Source organism: Triticum urartu, chromosome 3 (genome assembly GCF_003073215.2).
Source record: "Triticum urartu cultivar G1812 chromosome 3, Tu2.1, whole genome shotgun sequence".
NCBI classification, from domain to species: domain Eukaryota; kingdom Viridiplantae; phylum Streptophyta; class Magnoliopsida; order Poales; family Poaceae; genus Triticum; species Triticum urartu.
The window spans coordinates 8,058,055-8,083,622 of record NC_053024.1 but is presented as its reverse complement, the minus strand read 5'-3'; the positions used below and the strand labels follow the sequence as shown (position 1 = coordinate 8,083,622).

The following is a 25,568-nucleotide window of genomic DNA, read 5'->3' as shown; positions in this document are numbered from 1 at the left end:
TGAGCCCTGGGGTCGAAACTTGGAGTAAAAGCCTCCATAAAGTCGGTTTCACCCGAAAGGCAAGAGTCCTTCTCGGACTCCAGGGCCAGACGCCAGGGTTCCCGGCGTCTGGACCCAGACGCCAGGGACCCTGGCGTCTGGCCCCTGGACTCCGCAAAACTTCCTTTTGCGCTTTCCAAAAACCTTGTGGGCTTTCCCCTTTGGCCCAAATAAAGTGTTCTCGTACCAAACATTTCGGGAAACATCCGGAACCCCTTCCGGTGATTTCCGGAACCCTTCAGGTGACCAAACACTATTATCATATATATCAAACTTTATCTCCGGACCATTCCGGAGTTCCTCGTCATGTCCGTGATCTCATCTCGGACTCCGAACAACATTCGGTCACCAACATACATAACTCACATAGTACTATATCGTCAACGAACGTTAAGCGTGCGGACCCTACGGGTTCAAGAACTATGTAGACATGACCGAGACACCTCTCTGGTCAATAACCAATAGCGAGACCTGGATGCCCATATTGGCTCCTACATATTCTACGAAGATATTTATCGGTCAGACCGCATAACAACATACGTTGTTCCCTTTGTCATCGGTATGTTACTTGTCCGAGATTCGATCGTCGGTATCTCAATACCTATTTCAATCTCGTCACTGGCAAGTCTCTTTACTCATTCCGTAATACATCATCTCGCAACTAACTCATTAGTTGTAATGCTTGCAAGGCTTATGTGATGTGCATTACCGAGAGGGCCCAGAGATACCTCTCCGACAATCGGAGTGACAAATCCTAATCTCGAAATACGCCAACCCAACATCTACCTTTGGAGACACCTGTAGAGCACCTTTATAATCACCCATTTACGTTGTCACGTTTGGTAGCACACAAAGTGTTCCTCCGGCAAACGGGAGTTGCATAATATCATAGTCATAGGAACATGTATAAGTCATGAAGAAAGCAATAGCAACATACTAAACGATCAGGTGCTAAGCTAATGGAATGGGTCATGTCAATCAGATCATTCACCTAATGATGTGATCCCGTTAATCAAATAACAACTCTTTGTCCATGGTTAGGAAACATAACCATCTTTGATTAACGAGCTAGTCAAGTAGAGGCATACTAGTGACACTCTGTTTGTCTATGTATTCACACATGTATTATGTTTCCGGTTAATACAATTCTAGCATGAATAATAAACATTTATCATGAAATAAGGAAATAAATAATAACTTTATTATTGCCTCTAGGGCATATTTCCTTCACATAGATATATCATTTGGATTATCAGGTGGTTCAGCAATAGGTTCACTAGAAGTTTGCAAAGTCCTATCATTTTTATTTTTATTCCTTTTAGAAGAACTAGGTGCATCAATATTATTTCTCTGAGAATCTTGCTCAATTCCCTTGGGTGGCCTTCAGGATACAAAGGTTCCTGAGTCATTCTACCAGTTCTAGTAGCCACTCTAACAGCATAATCATTTTTCTTACTATTCATTTCATCGAGCAATTCCTTTTGAGCTTTAAGTACTTGTTCTACTTGAGTGGTAACCATAGAAGCATGTTTGCTAACAAGTTTAAGTTCACCTCTAATATTAGCCATATAATCACCCAAGTGCTTAATCATATAAGTATTCTATTTTAATTGTCTACCAAAATAAGCATTAAAATCTTCTTACTTAAACATAAAGTTATCAAACTCATCCAAGCACTGACTAGCCATTTTAGTAGGAGGGACTTCAGCTTTATCATATCTATAGAGAGATTTTACCTTTACTACCTATGTCGGGTTATCGAGATCAGGAGGTTCTTCAATAGGTAATGGATCAAGACCATATGTTTCTTCAACAGGCGGTAAATTAAGACCATGTATTTCTTCAATAGGATATAAATTCTTAACATCTTCAGCTTTAATACCTTTTTCTTTCATAGATTTCTTTGCCTCTTGCATATCCTCGGGACTGAGAAATAGAACACCTCTCTTCTTCGGAGTTGGTTTAGAAATAGGATCATTAATTGGAGCAGGAGCTGGCTCAGGAGGTACCCAATTATTTTTATTTGTCAACATATTATTCAATAGAATTTCAGCTTCATCCGATGTTCTTTCCCTGAAAAGAGAACCAGCACAACTATCCAGGTAATCTCTGGAAGTATCAATTAGTCCATTATAAAAGATATCAAGTATTTCATTTTTCTTAAGAGGATGATCAGGCAAAGCATTAAGTAACTTGAGAAGCCTCCCCCAAGCTTGTGGGAGACTCTCTTCTTCAATTGGCACAAAGTTGTATATTTCCTTTAAAGCAGCTTGTCTCTTATGAGCAGGGAAATATTTAGCAGAGAAGTAATAAATCATATCCTAGGGACTACGCACACAACCAGGATCAAGAGAATTAAACCATATCTTAGCATCACCCTTTAATGAGAACAGAAATATTTTAAGGATATAAAAGTAGCGAGATCTCTCATCATTAGTGAACAGGGTGGCTATATCATTTAATTTAGTAAGATGTGCCACAACAGTTTCAGATTCGTAGCCATGGACAGGATCAGATTCAACCAAGGTAATTATATCAGGATCAACAGAGAATTCATAATCCTTATCGGGAACACAAATAGGCGAAGTAGCAAAAGCAGGGTCAGGTTTCATTTTATCTTTAAGAGATTCTTTGTTCCATTTAACTAATAGCCTTTTAAGCTCGTTTCTATCTCTGCAGGCTAAAATAGCTGCAGAAGCTTCCATATCAAAAACATAACCCTCAGGAATAATAGGCCTATCTTCATCATCACTTTCATCAATATAACCAGATTCAATAATTTCTTTCTCTCTAGCCCTAGCAATTTGTTCATCAAGAAATTCACTAAGGGGCACAGTAGTATCAGGCATAGAAGTAGTTTCATCATAAGTATCATGCATAGCAGAAGTGGCATCATCAATAACATGCGACATATCAGAACGAATAGCAGAAACAGGTTTAGGTGTCGCAAGCTTACTCATAACAGAAGGTGAATCAAGTGCAGAGCTAGATGGCAGTTCCTTACCTCTCCTCGTAGTTGAGGGATAAATTGTTGTCTTAGCGTCTTTCAAGTTCTTCATAGTGTCCAGCAGATATAAATCCCAAGTGAATCAAAGAATAGAGCTATGATCCCCGGCAACGGCGCCAGAAATTAGTTTTGATAACCCACAAGTATAGGGGATCGCAACAGCTTTCGAGGGTAGAGTATTCAACCAAATTTATTGATTCGACACAAGGGGAGCCAAAGAATATTCTCAAGTATTAGCAGCTGAGTTGTCAATTCAACCACACCTGGAAACTTAGTACCTGCAACAAAGTGTTTAGTAGCAAAGTAATGAAAGCAAAGTAATATTTTTGGTATTTTGTAGTGATTGTAACAGTGGCAACGAAAAAGTAAATAAGCGTAAACCAGTAGATGGAAAGCTCGTAGGCATTGGACCAGTGATGGATAATTATGCCGGATGCGGTTCATCATGTAACAGTCATAACATAGGGTGACACAGAACTAGCTCCAATTCATCAATGTAATGTAGGCATGTATTCTGAATATAGTCATATGTGCTTATGGAAAAGAACTTGCATGACATCTTTTGTCCTACCCTCCCGTGGCAGCGGGATCCTAATGGAAACTAAGGGATATTAAGACCTCCTTTTAATAGAGAACTGGAACAAAGCATTAGCACATAGTGAATACATGAACTCCTCAAACTATGGTCATCACCGGGAGTGGTCCCGATTATTGTCACTTCGGGGTTGCCGGATCATAACACATAGTAGGTGACTATAGACTTGCAAGATAGGATCAAGAACAACATATATTCATGAAAACATAATATGTTCAGATCTGAAATCATGGCACTCGGGCCCTAGTGACAAGCATTAAGCATAGCAAAGTCATAGCAACATCAATCTTAGAACATAGTGGATACTAGGGATCAAACCCTAACAATACTAACTCGATTACATGATAGATCTCATCCAACCCATCACCGTCCAGCAAGCCTACGATGGAATTACTCACGCACGGCGGTGAGCATCATAAAATTGGTGATGGAGGATGGTTGATGATGACGACGGCGGCGAATCCCCCTCTCCGGAGCCCTGAACGGACTCCGGATCAGCTCTCCCGAGAGGTTTTAGGGCTTGGCGGCGGCTCTGTATCGTAAAACGCGATGATTTCTTCTCTTCTATTTTTTTCTCCCCGAAAGCAAATATATAGAGTTGGAGTTGGCGTCGGAAAGTCTCCAGGAGGCCCACGAGGTAGGGGGGCGCCCCCCACCCTCGTGGACAGGGTGTGGGCCCCCTGGTCTTCATCTTTGGCGAGGATTTTCTATTACTAGGAAAATTGCCCGTGCGTTGCAACGGGGAATGCACTGTATACATGTTATCATGGTATTGAAACACTCAGGCGCATTGCATTCGACTCAAGAAAAAGTATGTGATTAGCTTCTCCACCCCGCATCATGCAATGACTAACCACACATCATGCGAAATTAATATGTCTTGAGAATGTAGGATGCGGATGCAAATTGTTTTCAGAAACATACATTCCAAAAAACATTTTGCATAAGGTGATCACAAAATGTATATATGAATATGAACACCAAATTATTAATGATAGTGAATCACTGATATTTCACATTCGTCAACAACAACATTCCTGCGTTGGTAGAACCAACTTGCCGCCGACTATGTCTGATATTTCTTTGCCTCCACTTAGCTTCGCCTCAAGCCATGCTATGATCAAGGAATGAAGAGGGTCCCCACATAAAAAGAAGGAATTAAGAGGTACCTTCCACGTAGTAATAAGGGCACTCATAAACCTGGTAGTCAATGGATCAGTCTTACATTTTTTCTCACTTCTCATGAGTTTCAACTCCCTTACAACAACTATTATTATGCATTGTCATGTCTAGAGACATAAACGCTCTTATATTTCTTTACAGAGGGAGTAACAATTAGCTAAACACATAATAAAAATCTAGATTTCTCGCCTTAATCTGTAAGGTAATTTACTCAAGTGTGATGAATCATTATCAGATCTAGATATAACCGAACTACACGTGCAAAAAAAAAAGTACGTGATGTATGCATCTCTTTCTAGCAGATTTGAAAGCGTTATGGAAGAATAATCAAGGAAAATAAATGCAATGTCCAACTTAAATTGTATGAACAAACAATCAGGCCTTTCTAACAGATTTAAAAGCTTCATGGAAGAATAATCGAGAAAGATAAATGAATGTCAAATAGGGGTAAACAATCTATGTTGGACTGGATTATAAGTGTTTCGGTTGCACCAAACTCGGGAACTATCTAGCTGTCAAATATTTGTGATGTGAGCAAAACCATGGACAGATATAAAGTGAACACCAATGCAGTTTATTTTATACAAGTACGCTTTGAAAAAAAATGCCCACGCAAAGAGAGTCCAAACCTGTTGACGATAGGCAAACCAGGCTCCCATATTTGAAGTATTGTCATGGAAGCAACCTGCATTGGAAGGGTGTGCCATGGTCCATTAAGTATGACCCTTACAAAAATTGGTAACTGAACAATGCAAGGAATCTATGAACACTGCATATAGAACCCTGATGAAAATTGGTAATATCTAAGTGAGATCCTTGTAGGCCAGAACAAACACAATGATAATAATAACTAAAAGGTACAAATTCCTAATGTGCTTTTTTCATGGCATCTACCCTTTGCTTATGTAGTACATGCAAATCCAACAACGATAATAATGCACTGGAGCTTCTGGTAGGAGATCAAATGGCAAAGCTTGAGCCTCAAATCAGTTGCAAGTCAGAGACACACAGGGTCTTTCATTCACATGAGATTGCAAAAATTAAATGTCACAAACCTGAAACCTGACTAAATCTGAATGTACTTCTACCATTCATCTGCTGGATAACAAACTTTGTTCTCTCGAGAACTCATATATAATTCAGTACTACTGTCCTGTAGGATGCATAAATGACAAACTGAACACCAAAATTTGTGGTCAGTATATTAGTAACAAATCACAATAATACATTTTATTTTTCGTTAATTTCGTGGCAGCTCACAAATAAGGTGCAGACGTCATATCCACAAATCAAACAAATCAGGCCTATTTAGTACAAAATTCTCTACTTGTAACTTTTTCCTAGGTCAGTGTTGCTAACATGATAAATTCCATAGATTTACTCGAGCACTCTAGACAGTACCAATTATTACCATATCCTGTGTTTTGTCCTCATTGCAACGGTAGCCTAAATTACAGCTTGTGTGCCAACCTAAGAAGGGGACACAAGAAGCCTCAGACAGTAGCCTAAGTTACGACCACATTAGTAATAGAACAGTGATGATGCTTTTGCACCAACCTAAAAAAGGGGCATAAGATATAAATTTTCTCAGAGATCCAGATGCAACAAAATACAACGATGATAAAGAAATTCAAAGAGAGCAGTGGATTGAGTTAAAATAGACAACATGTCCTGCTCCAATCAATTCATTATATGCCAAACTGGAAAATAGCTCCCAGCTTGGGTATCAGTTTGGTTTCTACTCTGCATCTATGATAATTTGCATTCTAATTCACGCATTAGCTTGGGCAAAGATTCTGCACGAATCAATCTTTTAAACACAATTACAATTGGCACATGTTTTGTAGTAGAAGTCAGAAAACTGAGAAATTATAGGACGATAAAAAAAGTAACTAAACAACAACGTAAACAGAAATAGTACAGAAACATCGATTCATTTGGGTCGAACTGTAGACCAGAATCTGTCTGAACATCCAATTTATGTATTTGATTGATGAGAAATGCTAATAGAAAGGGAGAACAATAGCATACCAGTGCATGGAGATGACACACCCACCACGCAGATCACCAAGCCGATCTCCTAAATCCTGATTGCCATAGTTGAGACCACTGTTGGCCGCTTTCTTTGCCGCGGGTGCACGCTGGTGACCCGGTATCAATTCACGTGTCACAGCCCGTCGTCTGCTCCACAACCCCGTCGCCGGTACCCTAAGGGACCACTCCAAATCGTCCTTGTACGCCATGAATGACATTGGTGATGGCTCCAAAACACCTGATTCAGAATTTTTTGCTTTTTTTGAAGGTCGGTTATCGAAATCCTCTGGAATGTTCATTTCAGAGGTGTCATCTGTTTTCTGCAGTTACAACATAAATAAACTGCTTTAGAAAACCCACTTATGGTATATATAAAGGTAGATGCAGTTGTTTAGTGCTGAACTAAATTGACTTGCTCTATTTAACAACAACAAATGTTCACAGCAGCAACATATATCAAAATATGCAATTTGCATGGGGAAACTTACAATGTGCATGTTTCTATCATCAAGTGTTACTGGTGGCATGTCCGAGAGCCGAATCTCCTTGGCCTCCACCTGAGTTCTATCAGACGTCTTTGGGACCTACAAGTGCACACACAACAGAGACATCAAAACCAATTATCCTACATGCAGGGCTATAAAAGATGCATTATCGTTAGAATAAAGAGATAAGCCTGAATATCCAAAGAACTCGACATGACATCATGATAGCAGTTTCACATCAGTGCTTGCAAACAAACAAGAAACCTATTGATGTATCTTACTATGCCAGCAACAATCCCAGAGGCATTTGCCTGTTTAGCAAACTGATACTTAAAAGCAGGCTAATTATCAGTGACTCCTCAATCCTAACCGTCAACTCCCCAATTAATTAGCAAATGTTTTTTAATTAGGAATTACCCTGATGCATGCTAATTCAAATCTGAAAACTCTGAACTACTGTGGCAAAAGCAGCTCCCAATTAATACTGAACCTGAGAACACATTGATTTGATAGTAACCTCTGAATTAACTCATCTGGGTAATCAGAAAACATTGTAATTTGAAAGAAGTAACACCAGTCGCTGACGCCTCACAAGCACCATAAAACAACTACTGTCAGAAGGAACACAGGCACCACAAGTTTAGCAAATTTTCCAGCCTTGACATGATTTCTATTGTATTGTCTCAGCCCATGATCTCTAGTGTACACCACAAGTTCAGCAAATTTTCCAGCCTCAAGATGATTTCTATTGTTAGTTATAGTGTATTATATAGGATTTGTGGAATATTGACATGTATTATCTTCTGCATTAATGTGCGTGTATGTGTGTCACAGAAATAATAATCGGAGAGAATTAAAATAACAATTCGATAAGAAAAAGATTGGGAAAACTTGACAGCTGGGGTCCATGGTAGAATGAGAACCGTGTAACTAAGAAATCTGGCTCAGTTACTACTTTCAGATACCTGTATGGCCAATAGTTGTCAAATCTGACTACCTAATCTAACAATCAATAACATATACAATCTGGAAGTTAAATATATGGAAAAACATCTGTAATTTAAGCTATATGTAAACATCAAACAGAACTGTATGTATTTTGTGGTGTTGCTGGAGAGGATGTTGAGTGCCAGACCACCCCAATTACTGGTAGGCTTTCGGTCCCTACAGCACACAATCGAGTCAAGAGGAGTGCTCATGGATGCATGTCATGATTTTTATTCTTGAAAAAATGTCATGAAGCATGGACAATAAAGTAGGGAACGCGGCGCCACCATGAGGATGCAGTTCCTTCAGTTGTCAGCCCCACCAACGCATAATCTGCTTCAATCTATTCTAAGCAATCAGTACACTTCGCCGAATCAACCATCGTCAGATTTATTCAGTAATTGGCCTAGAAGATATATGCTAGATTGCAACATAATCTCTAGTGTATTTGCCAACATCATGTCCAGCCACAGTGCATGCAAAAAATCAAACAATAGAGATAACAACCTACTGCTCAGTTACCATCTCTAAATAAATCTCTGAACACACAAAAGCTTGAGGGAAGGGGCAACAGCAGGGCTGTTTTTGAGGGAGGTCGAGGCATCACATACCTCTGTTGTAGCCACCGTTGGACTCACAGTGCTTCTCTGGATCAAGAATTCCGGCGAACACGGTGCCGGTTCCTCCGGCGTACTCAAAGGCGAACTCGGTGCCTGTTCCTCCGGCGTACTCAAAGGCGACATGATGCTGAGCATGGTGTTAGACTGGCAAATCATTATCAAGCAAAAAATCATCCAAAGCACAATCTAATTGTTGTCATAAAACAATGCAGGATAGCAAGTTCACAAATGCATCAGCTCAGCCCCAAATAAGCGTCGCAGTTTTGCTCAAATTAGGGATCAGAGGTAGTAACACAGCAACACGAACCGACCAAATTATATATTACTACACTGTAACAGAGCGACAACCAAAAATCATCGTCAGGCATCAGCAAATAGCATACAATTTTCTCCAATAGTTCAACCAATGAAACCCCTAATAATCAGGCTAAGAAACTTGCTAAGACTTCTAGCAAGGGCACATAAAAACACACCAATATTCACAGCATGATCAAAAACAGATTAAGCAGCTATTAATACTCAATAACTCTTACATTAAGAATGATAACTACGACAATTGCAAGATCACATGGTAGCAGGTGAATTGCAACATTATACGGCAGGAAACAGGAGAAGCAAGGTAAGAAGATCTGTATCATACCCCAAGCGACGGTGCACTGCTCGCTGGTGGCGCTGGCCTGGTTCACGATTCCGGCCAAGAACAATTCAACTTATAGCAGCGAACTCCAATCCGGGTCGGGACGGTTTCTTTGTTTGAGAAGGACACGGGAGCAGGAGTTTGAGAAGGACACAGGAGCAGGATTTCCGTCAGAGATTCAAATCAACCACGGGAGCAAAAATCCGTCAGAGATTCAGAAGCATACAGCTCACAGCTTTGCCTGCTCGCGGCCACAGGTGCAGGCTCGCGCTCCATCCTCCCGCGCGAGGCACGGCGGTGGCCGTAGCCGGCGCATGACGGAATGGGCGAAGCCGCCGTCGTTGTCGCAGGAGAAATGGATAAGACGACGGGAGGACAGCGGGTAAAATTCAAATGAGTACGGGGGCTTATTTGCAAAATTGAAACGTTATATAGAGACCCACTAAAACAGGGACTGCGGGTTAATTTCTTATAAACCGAGGGACTTTTTTGCAAAATCGCTATGACGTAAAGATTTTTTATAAGATATTCCGTGGAGTTTCAGGTCATTCCGAGAACTTTTGTTTTCTGCACATAAAACAACATCATGGCAATTCTGCTGAAAACAGCGTCAGTCTGGGTTAGTTCCATTCAAATTATGTAAGTTAGAGTCCAAAATAAGGGAAAAAGTGTTTCGAAAAGTAGAGACGATGGAGACGTGTCATATCTACTTTTCGAAACACTTTTTCCCTTGTTTTGGACTCTAACTTACATGATTTGAATGGAACTAACCCGGACTGACGCTGTTTTCAGCAGAATTGCCATGGTTTTATTTTTGTGCAGAAATAAAAGTTCTCGGAATGACTTGAAAATCAACGAAGATTATTTTTGGAATTAACAAAAAATACTGGCGAAAGAATCACGGCCAGGGGGCCCACACCCTGTCCACGAGGGTGGGAGGCGCGCCTGCCCCCTGGGCGCGCCCCCTGCCTCGTGGGCCCTCTGGTGCTCCACCGATCTCAACTCCAACTCTATATATTCGTGTTCGGGGAGAAAAAAATCAGAGAGAAGGATTCATCGCGTTTTACGATACGGAGCCACCGCCAAGCCCTAATCTCTCTCGGGAGGACTGACCTGGAGTCCGTTCAGGCCTCCGGAGAGGGGAATCTATCGCCATCGTCATCATCAACCATCCTCCATCACCAATTTCATGATGCTCACCGCCGTGTGTGAGTAATTCCATCGTAGGCTTGCTGGACGGTGATGGGTTGGATGAGATTTATCATGTAATCGAGTTAGTTTTGTTAGGGTTTGATCCCTAGTATCCACTATGTTCTGAGATTGATGTTGCTATGACTTTGCTATGCTTAATGCTTGTCACTAGAGCCCGAGTGCCATGATTTCAGATCTGAACCTATTATGTTTTCATGAATATATGTGAGTTCTTGATCCTATCTTGCAAGTCTATAGTCACCTACTATGTGTTATGATCCGGCAACCCCGAAGTGACAATAATCGGGACCACTCCCGGTGATGACCTTAGTTTGAGGAGTTCATGTATTCACTATGTGTTAATGCTTTGGTCCGGTATTCTATTAAAAGGAGGCCTTAATATCCCTTAGTTTCCAATAGGACCCCGCTGTCACGGGAGCGTAGGACAAAAGATGTCATGCAAATTCTTTTCCATAAGCACGTATGACTATATTCGGAATACATGCCTACATTACATTGATGAATTGGAGCTAGTTCCGTGTCACCCTATGTTATAACTGTTGCATGAATAATCGCATCCGGCATAATTCTCCATCACCGATCCAATGCCTACAAGCTTTTCACCTATTGTTCTTCGCTTATTTTCTTTACCTTTGCCACTGTTACAATCACTACCAAACTATCACTATTACTTTTGCTACCGTTACTGTCACTTCCATATTACTTTGCTACTAAATACTTTGCTGCAGATACAAGTTATCCAGGTGTGGTTGAATTGACAACTCAACTGCTAATACTTGAGAATATTCTTTGGCTCCCCTTGTGTCGAATCAATAAATTTGGGTTGAATACTCTACCCTCGAAAAATGTTGCGACCCCCTATACTTGTGGGTTATCAAGACTATTTTTTGGCGCCCTTGCCGGGGAGCATAGCTCTATTATTTGAGTCACTTGGGATTTATATCTTCTGGTTACTATGAGGAACTTGAAAGACGAGAAAACCAAAAAATTCCCTCAACTACGAGAGGAGGTAAGGAACTGCCATCTAGCTCTGCACTTGATTCACCTTCTGTTTTGAGTAAACTTGCGACACCTAAACCTGCTTCTGTTATTAATTCTGATATGTTGCATGTTATTGATGATGCCACTTCCACTATGCATGATACTTATGATGAAACTACTTCTATGCTTGATACTACTGTGCCACTTGGTGAATTTCTTGATGAACAACTTGCTAGGGCTAGAGAGAATGAAATTATTGAAACTGGTAATATTGATGATGAAGATTCTCCCCCTAGATATGAATTGCCTGTTGTTCCTGAGGGTTATGTTATGGATGAAGAAACTGCTAGAGACTTTCTTGCTTGCAATGATAGAAGTGATCTTAAGAAATTATTAGCTAAGCTTAAAGAAAAAACTCTGAATGCTAGAATGAAATATGATCCTGCTTATGCTACTTCACCTATCTTTGTTACTGATAAGGATTATGAATTCTCTATTGATCCTGAGGTAATTACTTTGGTTGAATTTGATCCTTTTTATGGCTATGAATCTGAAACTGTTGTGGCACATCTTACTAAATTAAATGATATAGCCACCCTGTTCACTAATGATGAGAAAACTCGCTACTATTATATCCTTAAATTATTTTTGTTCTCATTAAAGGGTGATGCTAAGATATGGTTTAATTCTCTTGATCCTGGTTGTGTGTGTAGTCCCCAGGATATGATTTATTAATTCTCTGCTAAATATTTCCCCGCTCATAAGAAACAAGCTGCTTTAAGGGAAATATATAATTTTGTGCAAATTGAAGAAGAGAGTATCCCACAAGCTTGGGGGAGGCTTCTCCAATTACTTAATGCTTTGCCTGATCATCTGATAACCCACAAGTATAGGGGATCGCAACAGTTTTCGATAAGTAAGAGTGTTGAACCCAACGAGGAGCTAAAGGTAGAACAAATATTCCCTAAAGTTCTATCGACCACCGATACAACTCTACGCACGCTTGACGTTCACTTTACCTAGAACAAGTATGAACCTAGAAGTACTTTGTAGGTGTTTTCAGATAGGTTTGCAAGAATATAAAGAGTGCAAAAATAAAAGCTAGGGGCTGTTAAGGTAAAGAAGCAACAAAGTTAATATAGCGAGTGTGGAAAAGTGGTGGTAGGAGTTGCGAAATTGTCCCTTAAGCAATTGACTACTTTACTAGACCGATAGCAAGTTTATGTGGGAGAGGCCACTGCTAGCATCTCATCCCTGACTTGGAATTCTATGCACTTATGATTGGAACTATTAGCAAGCATCCGCAACTACTAACATTCATTAAGGTAAAACCCAACCATAGCATTAAGATATATTGGTCCCCCTTCAATCCCGTATGCATCAATTTCTATGCTAGGCTGAAGCTTCTGTCACCCTTGCCCTCCAATACATAGTCCTATCAACATACAACTAACCCTATGGTGTGATCCACGTGCGCGCTCATATGATGGGCACCAAAGGACAGCAACATAACCACAAGCAAGTTAAATCAATCATAGCAATTCATCAACCACCGATAGGACAACGAAAATCTACTCAGACATCATAGGATGGCAACACATCATTGGATAATAATATGAAGCATAAAGCACCATGTTCAAGTAGAGGGTACATCGGGTTGCGGGAGAGTGGACCGCTGTAGATAGAGGGGGGAAGGTGATGGAGATGTTGGTGAAGATGGCGGAGGTGTTGGTGAAGATCGCGGTGATGATGGTGGCCCCCGGTGGCACTCTGGCGCCACCAGAAGCGAGGGGGAGAGAGCCCCCTCCTTCTTCTTCTTCCTTGACCTTCTCCCTAGATGGGAGAAGGGTTTCCCCTCTGGTCCATGGTCTCCATGGCGTGGGAGGGGCGAGAGCAAAAAACGCAATGCTTATATGATTGAACACTTGAGTGATTATATGTCTAGAATTAAAGGTGAACTTAAACTCATTAGTAAACATGCTTCTATGGTTACCAATCAAGTAGAACAAGTACTTAAAGCTCAGAATGATTTGCTCAATGAATTGAATAGTAAAAATAATGACTTTGCTGTTAGAGTTGCAACTAGAGGGGGTAAAGTGATTCAAGAACCTTTGTATCCTGAAGGTCACCCTAAGAGAATTGAGCAGTATTCTCAGAGAACTAATGTAGATGCACCTAGTCCTTCTAAAAAGAAGAAAAGGAAAAATGATAGGACTTTGCATGCTTCTAGTGAACCTGTTGTTGACACACCTGAGAATCCCAATGATATTTCTTTTTCTGATGCTGAAACACAATCCAGTAATGAACATGAACCTAGTGATAATGTTAATGATGATGTTCATGTTGATGCTCAACCTAGCAATGATAATGATGTAGAAATTGAACCTGCTGTTGATCTTGATAACCCACAATCAAAGAATCAACGTTATGATAAGAGAGACTTTGTTGCTAGGAAGCACGGTAAAGAAAGAGAACCATGGGTTCAGAAACCCATGCCTTTTCCTCCCAAACCATCCAAGAAAAAGGATGATGAGGATTTCGAGCGCTTTGCTGAAATGATTAGACCTATCTTCTTGCGTATGGATCTTACTGATATGCTCAAAATGAATCCTTATGCTAAGTATATGAAGGATATTGTTACAAATAAGAGAAAGATACCGGAAGCTGGAATTTCCACCATGCTTGCTAATTATACTTTTAAGGATGGAATACCAAAGAAACTTGGAGATCCAGGAGTACCAACTATACCATGCTCCATTAAAAGAAACTATGTTAGAACTGCTTTATGTGATCTTGGAGCCGGTGTTAGTGTTATGCCTCTCTCTTTATATCGTAGACTTGATTTGAATAAGTTGACACCTACTGAAATATCTTTGCAAAGGGCTAATAAATCAACTACTATACCTGTCGGTATTTGTGAGGATGTGCCTGTTGTGGTTGCAAATGTTACTATTTTAACGGACTTTGTTATTCTTGGTATTCCTGACGACGATAGTATGCCTATTATTCTTGGAAGACCCTTTTTGAATACTGCAGGGGCTGTTATTGATTCCAATAAAGGCAATGTCACTTTTCATGTTAATGGTAATGAGCATACAGTACACTTTCCGAGGAAACAACCTCAAGTCCACAGTATCAATTCTATTAGAAAAATTCCATCAATTATTATTGGAGGTTTTGAATTTCCTCTACCTACTGTCAAAAAGAGATATGATATTCTTATTGTTGGGGATGTGCATATCCCCGTTGAGGTAACATAGTGTTATTCGATGTTTCTCTGGTTCCATGTTATTCGGAATGAGTTTGATGAGCATGAGATGGATGAAGTTAGAAAGCACAACCTTCTGTACCCTCCTTTTACTTTCTGTTATTTAGTTGAAATAAAGTAAAAATAGTATTTTCTGTCTGTTTTCTGAATTATCCGTGCAATAAAAAGTACCCCAAAAATAAAAGTTCTCCAAATGCCCCGAAAATGAAATATGATTTTTTTAGAATATTTGAGAATATCTGGCACTAAGAACACAGCAGGGGGAGCAAGCACCTGGCCACAAGGGTCTAGGGCGCGCCCACCCCCTGCCTCGTGGGCCCATGGTGGCTCCCCTCCACTTATTCCAGCCACCACGCACTCCTTCTTCCTCCCAAAAAAATCACCAACCAGCTCAAGCACGAGTTCTTCCTCATTTTGCTGCCATTTTCGATCTCCTTGCTCAAAGCACCTCTCACAAAACTGCTTTGGGGATTGTTCCTTGGTATGTGACTCATCCAATGGTCCAATTAGTTTTTGTTCTAGTGCTTTATTCATTGCAAATTTTTGATGCTGGGGTGACCTTGTTCCTGAGCTTGCATGTCAAATTTATATGGTCCCAAGTAGTTCTAATGCATGATATAGTCTCTAGGCACTCGTGGGAGTAGTTGCTATCAATTTTATTGAGTTTGGTTCACTTTTATTTGAAGTTGCTATAAATTTCAGAAATTTTCAAAAAATGATGAAGAGATTTTTGAGGGGCTATTCGAGATGAAGCCCGAAGGATAAGCAAAGTGGAGAAGAGAGGCCCAAATATAATCTCCCTTGCACCGCGGAGGTTCGGCCGTGTGAATGGCCTTGTGATGATTTCTTGAGAGCAGCCGGGATTTATGACAATTTTTATGAGTTGGATGAGAATGCAGGCCTCACCGACTTCCTCCGCGACCAACGCGAACAGTATCTCTTACTCACTAATATCCTTGTGAAAAATTTTCATTTCCATGCTAGGAGGTCACCACCTTCGGTGGATTTTTATTTATATGATGAGTATAAGGATATGCCCCTCTCTGAATTCTGTGAGGTTTGCAAATTGCCCTCCTTGGGTAGCGTAGAGGAACCACATTGAGACGATGTGGAGGGGTTTATAGATACAATTGCTATAGGGGAAACTTGGAAAGTTTCCGATGCATGAATTACTAGCATACATTTTCCTGTTTTACGTTACTTTGCAATATTTGCTAGTAGATGCTTAATTGGTCGCGGAAACTGTGGCAACCTCAGTGCCCCTGATATTGTTCTTTTGTGCCATGCCCTGTTTCGTGATGACACATTTAGTATGGGCGCTATTGTTGCAAAGCAGTTAAATCTTAACCATACTAAGGGCCCCATCTTGGGAGGCATCTTCGCCTCGCGCCTCACTGCGTACTTTAACATACCTATTAGGCATTATGAGAAAGAAGAAAAGTTGTTGCCTACTGTATTTCTAGACTACAAGAGTATGGTTGCACATTATTTCATTGTTAAGAACAAGAAAAAGGAGCTTAACTATAGACTGTTATTTGATAAAAATCACCCTGAGACTATTACTTTGCCTGCTCCTTCCTTGTTTGACTTATCTGCAGGCAAGTACCTTTTTCCGCTGGAGGCCATTCACTCCTACCGGAACCCTACCTCAGCTACAGAGCCGGATCCGGAACCACAATTTGTTCCTTCACGCCAGTCTGTTTACCAGTGGGATCCGGAGGAGATGGCCAGCCAGTGGCAACCTGAGGCTTCATCTCAGTACGACCCCAACTACAACTTTGGATATCCGCCAGGCCAGCCGTGGCAGTAGACCAACTTAGGCCAAAAGCCTAAGCTTGGGGGAGTACGTATTTCTCACCGACATTACATTCATGTTTACACACTCATGCTAGTTGTCGGTGCTCACACTTTTTCATTGTAATATCCATGTTAGTTTATTTCCTTTTTTATGCTTTCTTCTTGTGTGTTTAATATACCTTAAGAAAAAACCAAAAAAATTAGTTGTAGCTTTTAGTTAGTTTACTTTCCATGCATGTAGTCACTACTAGGGAAAAGCCTAGCAGTAACGCGGGTTTTAGGTATAATTATTTTAACCCTCAGGAGTTTAGCTTGAGCATGAAGTCACACATTTCACTGTTTGAGTTTAAAACTATTGTTCTTAAAAACAATAATTATTTAGTAACACTAATATTTCTTGAATAAGTAGTTTGACAACATTTTGACCACAGGTTGACCACAGTTGGACCAGATTTGACCAAAATTCCAAAAAACTGAAATAATTATTTAGTAACACTAATATTCTTGAATTGTTATTTAGTAACACTAATATTCTTGAATAATTATTTAGTAACACTAATACTTCTTGAATAAGTAGTTTGACCATGGTTTGACCAGATTTGACCAAAATTAAAAAAACTGAAATTTGAGCATAACTTTTTTTCCTTTTAGAATTTGAGGATTCTAAAAATTTGCAAAAGGCCATAGGCCGTCAAAATCGGATGCGGATTTTCGTGCTGAACATTTTGATATATTATACGTTTTTTTCTGACATCGTATGCAAAAGTTATAGCTGTTTTACATTTTCCCTACACTTTTTTGCAAAACATGTCCAAATTTAAGTTTTTAAATTTTCCTAACTAGTAGATGTAGTAACATAACTACATCTCAAAGGATTTTAATTTTTGAAGTTTTATCATTTTCTTTTGCTTTTTACAAAATTGAAAAGGCAATCCACGGGGGGGGGGGGGGAGTTTCAAAATGGGACCTTTAGTAGTAGCGAGGGTTTTGCCCCCTCGCTACTACTATGGCATGTCCCGGAGGGGCATGGTTGAGACCTCTTAGTAGTAGTGAGGGGTAAAAACTTAGTAGTAGCGCGGGTTTATAACCCTCGCTACTACTATGGCATGGCCCAGGGGCACGGTAGAGACCGCTTAGTAGTAGCGAGGGTTAAAAACCAGCGCTACTGCTATCAACTTAGTAGTAGCGAGGGTTAAAAACCTGCGCTACTACTATGGCATGTCCCGGGGGCACGGTAGAGACCGCTTAGTAGTAGCGTGGGTTAAAAACCAGCGCTACTGCTATCAACTTAGTAGTAGCGAGGGTTAAAAACCCGCGCTACTAGTAAGTAGCAGTAGCGAGGGGTATAAACCCGCACTGCTAGTAAGCGTATGTTATAAGCTTTTCCCTAGTAGTGAGTAGTAATAATTAAAAAGAAAACCCAAAAAGATTTCTCATTCTTCTTTTTGCTTGTTCGGAGCTTCCCGTGTAAATAGTTTTATTTCTTTTTTTTCTTTGGGGGTCGAGAGGAGAAGACCATAATGAAAATGTTAAAGTGGCTCTTATATGCATTATTGTTGATTTAACCAAGAGCCCATATTATCTAGTATTCTCCTATATGTCAGATGCTAGCATATTCCAGCTTAGTCCAATACACGTGCACTATTATTATTATTCACATCGTTCGGTTGTGCAAGTGAAAGGCAATTATGACGATATATGATGGACTGATTGAGATGAGAGAAGCTGGTATGAACTCGACCTCTCTTGTTTTTGTAAATATGATTAGTTCATCGTTCCTGATTCAGCCCATTATGAACAAACATGTTTGCAATGACAATTAGAGATTATAGTTTCTTATGCCATGCTTAATTAGCTAGGAGCTTATGATGGTTTACCTTGCGTGCCAACATGCTATTAAAATGGTTGTGATGTGGTATAATAGGGTGGTATCCTCCTTTGAATTATTTAAGTGACTTGACTTGGCACATGTTCACACATGTAGTTGAAATAAATCAACATAGCCTTCACAAAATTTATGTTCGTGGTGGATTATATCCTACTCAAGCTTTGTCGGTGTACAAAAGTAGGGGTGCCCTTTTTTACCCCTTTACTTGTGCACGGGCAGTCGGAGCCGCGCCCACGGCCACACTAAGCAGGGCAGAGGAGGGGAGCCGGAGAGAAGCCAAAGGCACACGATGATCAGAGGCAACGCCAAGACCAGAAAACACAGAGAGCAAAGGGGTGAGGTGGACTCCCCTGGCAAGATCCTTGCCGGGGCGGCCTCCGCGGCCCCGGCAAGAGCCTTGCCGCGGCAACTTGCCCAACACCAACAGAGCAAGCCACCCTTGAGACCACGGGTTCCAACCCAACGAACTACGTTGGGACCAGGGCTCGGGAGGCACCTCCGTGGTGGCATGCAGATCTTTGTCAAGACCATAAACACACAAGATCAGATGAGGATTAGAAGACGACGACCCTCGGCGAGATACTCGCCAGGGAAATCCACAAGACCCTCGGCAAGAGTCTTGCCGGGGACGACTACGACACCACGACAAGACCCTTGCCGGGCTCCCGGCAAGGCCCTTGCCGAGGAAGCCAGCAGGGCCACTGCCAGGCCCGCACCAGCCAAGACTCCGCCGCTGTTCGTATGCAGCTACCAGCCCAACCAGCTGGGCAGGCACCTACGTGGCAACATGCGGCCTCCAGACCAACTCAGCACGCGCCTACGTGGTGGCATGCAGATCTTCGTGAAGGCCCTACCACCGCGCCACCTCAGCTGCTTGTCTGCATACATGGCACCACACGCATCGCTGGCCTGGGCGTGTGTCGAAGCGAGGCGGAGCGGCGACGGGCAGGACGGGCCTCCTTCCTGTCCCCAATAAAGCTAATGGACACCTAAGTAGTGCAGTTAATGCACTTTGTCCCATAATGCCGTGCGATAAGCACGCGCACTGTATGCCTTTCTACCTCCTGTGTGCCACTGTGGCAACCCCTTTTCCTTATAAAAGGAGGCCCGAGGCGACCAGGAGAGGGATTTGGCTTTTTGGAACTACGCAGCCACCATAGCTAGCTCGAAAGCTCAAGAACACTCAATACATCCACCAAAGCAGGACTAGGGTTTTACGCATCCTTGCGGCCCGAACCTGGGTAAACAATCTTTGTGCTAGCTTCTGGACCTGCTCTCCTCACCACCCCGCGCCCACCGACCGTAGAAGGGATTCCAGTGATCCCATAGGTGTCGTTCCCACCGACATCTTTGGCGCGCCAGGTAGGGTGCGCAGTTGTGAGAATCTGGTTTAGCAGCCGGCTTGGCAGTTCCTCATGGCCACGGCTTCTAGAGCAGAAGAAGGGCAAGAGAATGACGCTGCCTGCAAGCGCGAAGGACGTCGGTGCGGCGACGAAGAAGCTAAGTCATGCGAAACTTTAAGCAATTTCCTTTTTATATATGAGGTTATTGTCCTTGAAGGTCCTGCCCTATGTATGAAAGCCTGCACGCAAAGGGGCAATTGGCAACGCCCTTGTTCTGTTTCGAGTCTGCTCAACAGCTCAAGCGGCCGCGTCGAGAGCGGCAGGGTAGCCTTCCTCAACTGGCAACCCTCTCGATTCTGACTCGAGTCAAGCTCGACAGTTCGAGCGGCCGAGTCGAGGGCGGTAAAGTGGCTCGCCTGGTAGCCAGCACACCCGGTAGGCCATTGGGGATCCGTCCTCAAAGCGCCGCCCTGGGTTACGCGCCGGCAAGCCTACCCGGTTAACGTAGGGTGAACATACAAAGGAAGATCGAACATGGAAATAACACGCATTGTATCAAAAGTGATGCAGAGTTATATTACATCAATTGTTGCTGCGGTTCTAACTAAAGATAAAAAATTGTCTTGGTCATGAACCTGCAGCGACAGTGGGAGACGGGGTCCCTAATCTTGGCGCTAGCCCTCTATACTCTCGATTCCACCGATGCAGCTGATGATGGGCTTGATACGCTCCTTGAGCGCCGCGAGGTCCACACCCGCTGGCAAGCTGTCCAGCGCGGCGTCAAAGTCGAGGTTGGGGTTCTAGTACGCCATCTTGGTGAGAACCTTGGTCATGGCACCCTGGCAAAGCCTCCGGGCCTTATCGGCCAGCGAGGCTGCCCTGTTGGCGTGAAGCCGCTCCAAGGCATCGACAACCCTCTCAAAGAACAGGGTCAGGCTGTAGTTGGCGCTCACATTCGACTCCGGGGCGTACTTCACGTCCGGCATCCCCATGGTGGCCAGCTGCGCGGTGGCCTGGTTGGCAATGGCGGCGGGGCGATTGAGCCAGCAGTTCTCGCCCTCCACGTGCTCCTTGAAGTTGAGGGCGTCGTTCTTCCGAAGCTGTTCTCGGTCTCCAGATTCTTGGTCAGGGTCCCCTCCGTGGCCTTGGCCTCCGACAACATCCCCTCGAGACCCTCCTGTTGGAAATATGCCCTAGAGGCAATAATAAATTAGTTATTATTATATTTCCTTGTTCATGATAATCGTTTATTATCCATGCTATAATTTTATTGATAGGAAACTCAGATACATGTGTGGATACATAGACAACACCATGTCCCTAGTAAGCCTCTAGTTGACTAGCTCGTTGATCAATAGATGGTTACGGTTTCCTGACCATGGACATTGGATGTCGTTGATAACGGGATCACATCATTAGGAGAATCATGTGATGGACAAGACCCAATCCTAAGCCTAGCACAAAGATCGTGTAGTTCGTATGCTAAAGCTTTTCTAATGTCAAGTATCATTTCCTTAGACCATGAGATTGTGCAACTCCCGGATACCGTAGGAATGCTTTGGGTGTTGCCAAACGTCACAACGTAACTGGGTGGCTATAAAGGTACACTACAGGTATCTCCGAAAGTGTCTGTTGGGTTGGCACGAATCGAGACTGGGATTTGTCACTCCGTGTAAACGGAGAGGTATCTCTGGGCCCACTCGGTAGGACATCATCATAATGTGCACAATGTGATCAAGGAGTTGATCACGGGATGATGTGTTACAGAACGAGTAAAGAGACTTGCCGGTAACGAGATTGAACAAGGTATGGATACCGACGATCGAATCTCGGGCAAGTAAATACCGATAGACAAAGGGAATTGTATACGGGATTGATTAAGTCCTTGACATCGTGGTTCATCCGATGAGATCATCGTGGAACATGTGGGAGCCATCATGGGTATCCAGATCCCGCTGTTGGTTATTGACCGGAGAACGTCTCGGTCATGTCTGCATGTCTCCCGAACCCGTAGGGTCTACACACTTAAGGTTCGGTGACGCTAGGGTTATGAAGATATGTGTATGCAGTAACCCGATTGTTCGGAGTCCCGGATGAGATCCCGGACGTCACGAGGAGTTCCGGAATGGTCCGGAGGTAAAGAATTATATATAGGAAGTGCTGTTTCGGCCATCGGGACAAGTTTCGGGGTTATCGGTATTGTACCGGGACCACCGGAAGGGTCCCGGGGGCCCACCGGGTGGGGCCACCTGTCCCGGGGGGCCACATGGGCTGTAAGGGGTGCGCCTTGGCCTATATGGGCCAAGGGCACCAGCCCCTATAGGCCCATGCGCCTAGGGTTTCCATATGGGAGGAGTCCCACTAGTGGAAGGCACCTCTAGGTGCCTTGGGGGGAGGGAAACCTCCCTTGGGCAGCCGCACCTAGGAGATTGGATCTCCTAGGCTGGCGCACCACCCCCCTTGGCCCTCCTATATATAGTGGGGGAGAGGAGGAACTTCATACACCAGCCCCTGGCGCCTCCCTCTCTCCCCGTTACGTCTCTCTCTCGTAGTATAGGCGAAGCCCTGCTACTGTGACGCCCTGCATCCACCACCACGCCGTCGTGCTGCTGGATCTCCATCAACCTCTCCCTCCTCCTTGCTGGATCAAGGCATGGGAGACGTCTCCGTTCCGTACGTGTGTTGAACGCGGAGGTGCCGTGCGTTCGGCACTTGATCATCGGTGATTTGAATCACGACGAGTACGACTTCATCAACCACGTTCACTTGAACGCTTCCGCTTAGCGATCTACAAGGGTATGTAGATGCACTCTCCTTCCCCTCGTTGCTGGTCTCTCCATAGATAGATCTTGGTGACACGTAGGAAAATTTTGAATTTCTGCTACGTTCCCCGACAGTGGCATCATGAGCTAGGTCTATTGCGTAGATTCTATGCACGAGTAGAACACAAAGTAGTTGTGGGCGTTGATTTTGTTCAATATGCTTGCCGTTACTAGTCTTATCTTGATTCGGTGGCATCGTGGGATGAAGCGGCCCGGACCAACCTTACACGTACTCTTACGTGAGACAGGTTCCACCGACTGACATGCACTAGTTGCATAAGGTGGCTAGCGGGTGTCTGTCTCTCCTACTTTAGTCGGATCGGATTCGATGAAAAGGGTCCTTATGAAGGGTAAATAGCAATTGGCATATCACGTTGTGGTTTTGCGTAGGTAAGAAACGTTCTTGCTAGAAACCCATAGCAGCCACGTAAAACATGCAAACAACAATTAGAGGACGTCTAACTTGTTTTTGCAGGGTATGCTATGTGATGTGATATGGCCAAAAGGATGTGATGAATGATATATGTAATGTATGAGATTGACCATGTTCTTGTAATAGATGATCATGGAGCCCCAAGATGGAGATCAAAGGAGCTACATGATATTGGCCATATCATGTCACTATTTGATTGCATATGATGTTTATCATGTTATGCATCTTGTTTACTTAGTACGAAGGTAGTAAATAAGATGATCCCTCATTAAAATTTCAAGAAGTGTTCTCCCCTAACTGTGCACCGTTGCTACAGTTCGTCGCTTCGAAGCATCACGTGTTAATCGGGTGTGATAGATCCTTTCGTTCACATACAACGGGTGTAAGCAAGATTTACACATGCAAAAACACTTAGGGTTAATTTGACGAGCCTAGCATGTGAAGACATGGCCTCGGAACACAGAGACCGAAAGGTTGAGCATGAGTCGTATAGAAGATACGATCAACATGAAGATGTTCACCGACGTTGACTAGTCCGTCTCACGTGTTAATCGGACACGGCCTAGTTCACTCGGATCGTGTAATACTTAGATGACTAGAGGGATGTCTAATCTAAGTGGGAGTTCATAAGATGAACTTAATTATCCTGAACATAGTCAAAAGGATTTTGCAAATTATGTCGTATCTCACGCTTTAGTTCTACTGTTTAGTTATGTTCCTAGAGAAAAATTAGTTGAAAGTTCAAAGTAGCAATTATGCGGACTAGGTCCGTAAATTGAGGATTGTCCTCATTGCTTCTTAGAAGGCTTATGTCCTTAATGCACCGCTCAGTGTGCTGAACCTCGAACGTTGTTTGTGGATGTTGCGAACATCTGACATACACGTTTTGATAACTACGTGATAGTTCAGTTAAACGGTTTAGAGTTGAGGCACCAAAGACGTTTTGAAACGTCACGAAACATATGAGATGTTTTGAGGGCTGAAATTGGAATTTCAGGCTCGTGCCCACGTCAAGAGGTATAAGACCTCCGACGATTTTCTTAGCCTGCGAACTAAGGGAGAAAAGCTCAATTGTTGAGCTTGTGCTCAGATTGTCTGAGTACAACAATCACTTGAATAAAGTGGGAGTTAATCTTCCAGATGAGATAGTGATGTTTCTCCAAAGTCATTACCACCAAGCTGCTTGAGCTTCGTGATGAACTATGATATATCAGGGACATATATGATGATCCTTGAGATATCCGCGATGTTTGACACCGCGAAAGTAGAAATCAAGAAGGAGCATCAATTGTTGATGGTTGGTGAAACCACTAGTTTCAAGAAGGGCAAGGGCAAGAAGGGATACTTCATGAAACGGCAAATCAGCTGCTGCTCTAGTGAAGAAACCCAAGGTTGAACCCAAACCCGAGACTGAGTGCTTCTGTAATAAGGGGAACAGCCACTGGAGCAGAATTACCCTAGATACTTGGTAGATAAGAAGGCTGGCAAGGTCAATAGAAGTATATTGGATGTATTATGTTAATGTGTACTTTACTAGTACTCCTAGTAGCACCAGGGTATTAGATACCGGTTCGGTTGCTAAGTGTTAGTAACTCGAAATAAAAGCTACGGAATAAACGGGGACTAGCTAAAGGTGAGCTGACGATATGTGTTGGAAGTGTTTCCAATGTTGATATGATCAAGCATCGCACGCTCCCTCTACCATCGAGATTGGTGTTTGCGTTGAGCATAGACATGATTGGATTATGTCTATCGCAATACGGTTATTCATTTAAGGAGAATAATGGTTACTCTGTTTATTTGAATAATACCTTCAATGGTCTTGCACCTAAAATGAATGGTTTATTGAATCTCGATCGTAGTGATACACATGTTCATGCCAAAAGATAGTAATGATAGTACCACCCACTTGTGGCACTGCCACGTAAGTCATATCGGTATAAAACGCATGAAGAAGCTCCATGTTGATGGATCTTTGGACTTACTCATTTTTGAAAGGTTTGAGACATGCGAACCGTGTCTGTTGGTGTATATGCATGAAGAAACTCCATGCAAATGGACCGTTTGAACTCACTTGATTTTGAATCACTTGAGGCATGCAAATCATACCACATGGGCAAGATGACTGAAAGCCTCGGTTTCAGTAAAATGGAACTAGAAAGCAAATTGTTGGAAGTAATACATTTTGATGTGTGCAGTCCAATGAGTGCTGAGGCATGTAGTGGATATCGTTATGTT

At 42.7% G+C, this 25,568-nt stretch overlaps 1 protein-coding gene across 12 annotated transcripts; it reads right to left on the bottom strand.

Moving 5' to 3' along the window:
• Positions 1-4,607: 4,607 nt before the first annotated feature.
• LOC125542337 lies at positions 4,608-9,967 on the bottom strand. 12 transcript variants are annotated; one of them, XR_007297861.1, is made up of 7 exons: positions 9,813-9,967; positions 9,590-9,696; positions 8,941-9,093; positions 7,346-7,441; positions 6,855-7,177; positions 5,453-5,999; positions 4,608-4,841 (listed from the first exon to the last, which is right to left on the bottom strand). XR_007297861.1 is itself a non-coding variant. In XM_048705333.1 (7 exons), the coding sequence occupies exons 3-6, from the start codon at positions 9,082-9,084 to the stop codon at positions 5,496-5,498; spliced, it is 576 nt and encodes a 191-aa protein (XP_048561290.1). In that variant the 5' UTR covers positions 9,085-9,093; positions 9,590-9,696; positions 9,813-9,967; the 3' UTR covers positions 4,608-4,841; positions 5,453-5,495. The 12 variants fall into 12 exon arrangements, 6 of the variants coding, with proteins under 6 accessions (XP_048561290.1, XP_048561291.1, XP_048561286.1 ...); XR_007297863.1 differs by having other exon boundaries at positions 4,608-4,755; XR_007297862.1 differs by having other exon boundaries at positions 4,608-5,508; positions 5,879-5,999.
• Positions 9,968-25,568: the final 15,601 nt, after the last annotated feature.

What these genes read in the sequence shown, in the direction of transcription:
- LOC125542337 (XM_048705329.1), bottom strand. Translation starts at nt 9,084, where the DNA reads ATGCTCAGCATCATGTCGCCTTTGAGTACGCCGGAGGAACAGGCACCG. An exon ending in CAACGGTGGCTACAACAGAG is followed by an intron (nt 7,442 to 8,940) that starts GTATGTGATGCC and finishes GTGCACTTGTAG; the next exon opens with GTCCCAAAGACGTCTGATAG. An exon ending in TGTGTCATCTCCATGCACTG is followed by an intron (nt 6,000 to 6,854) that starts GTATGCTATTGT and finishes TTTGGTGTTCAG; the next exon opens with TTTGTCATTTATGCATCCTA.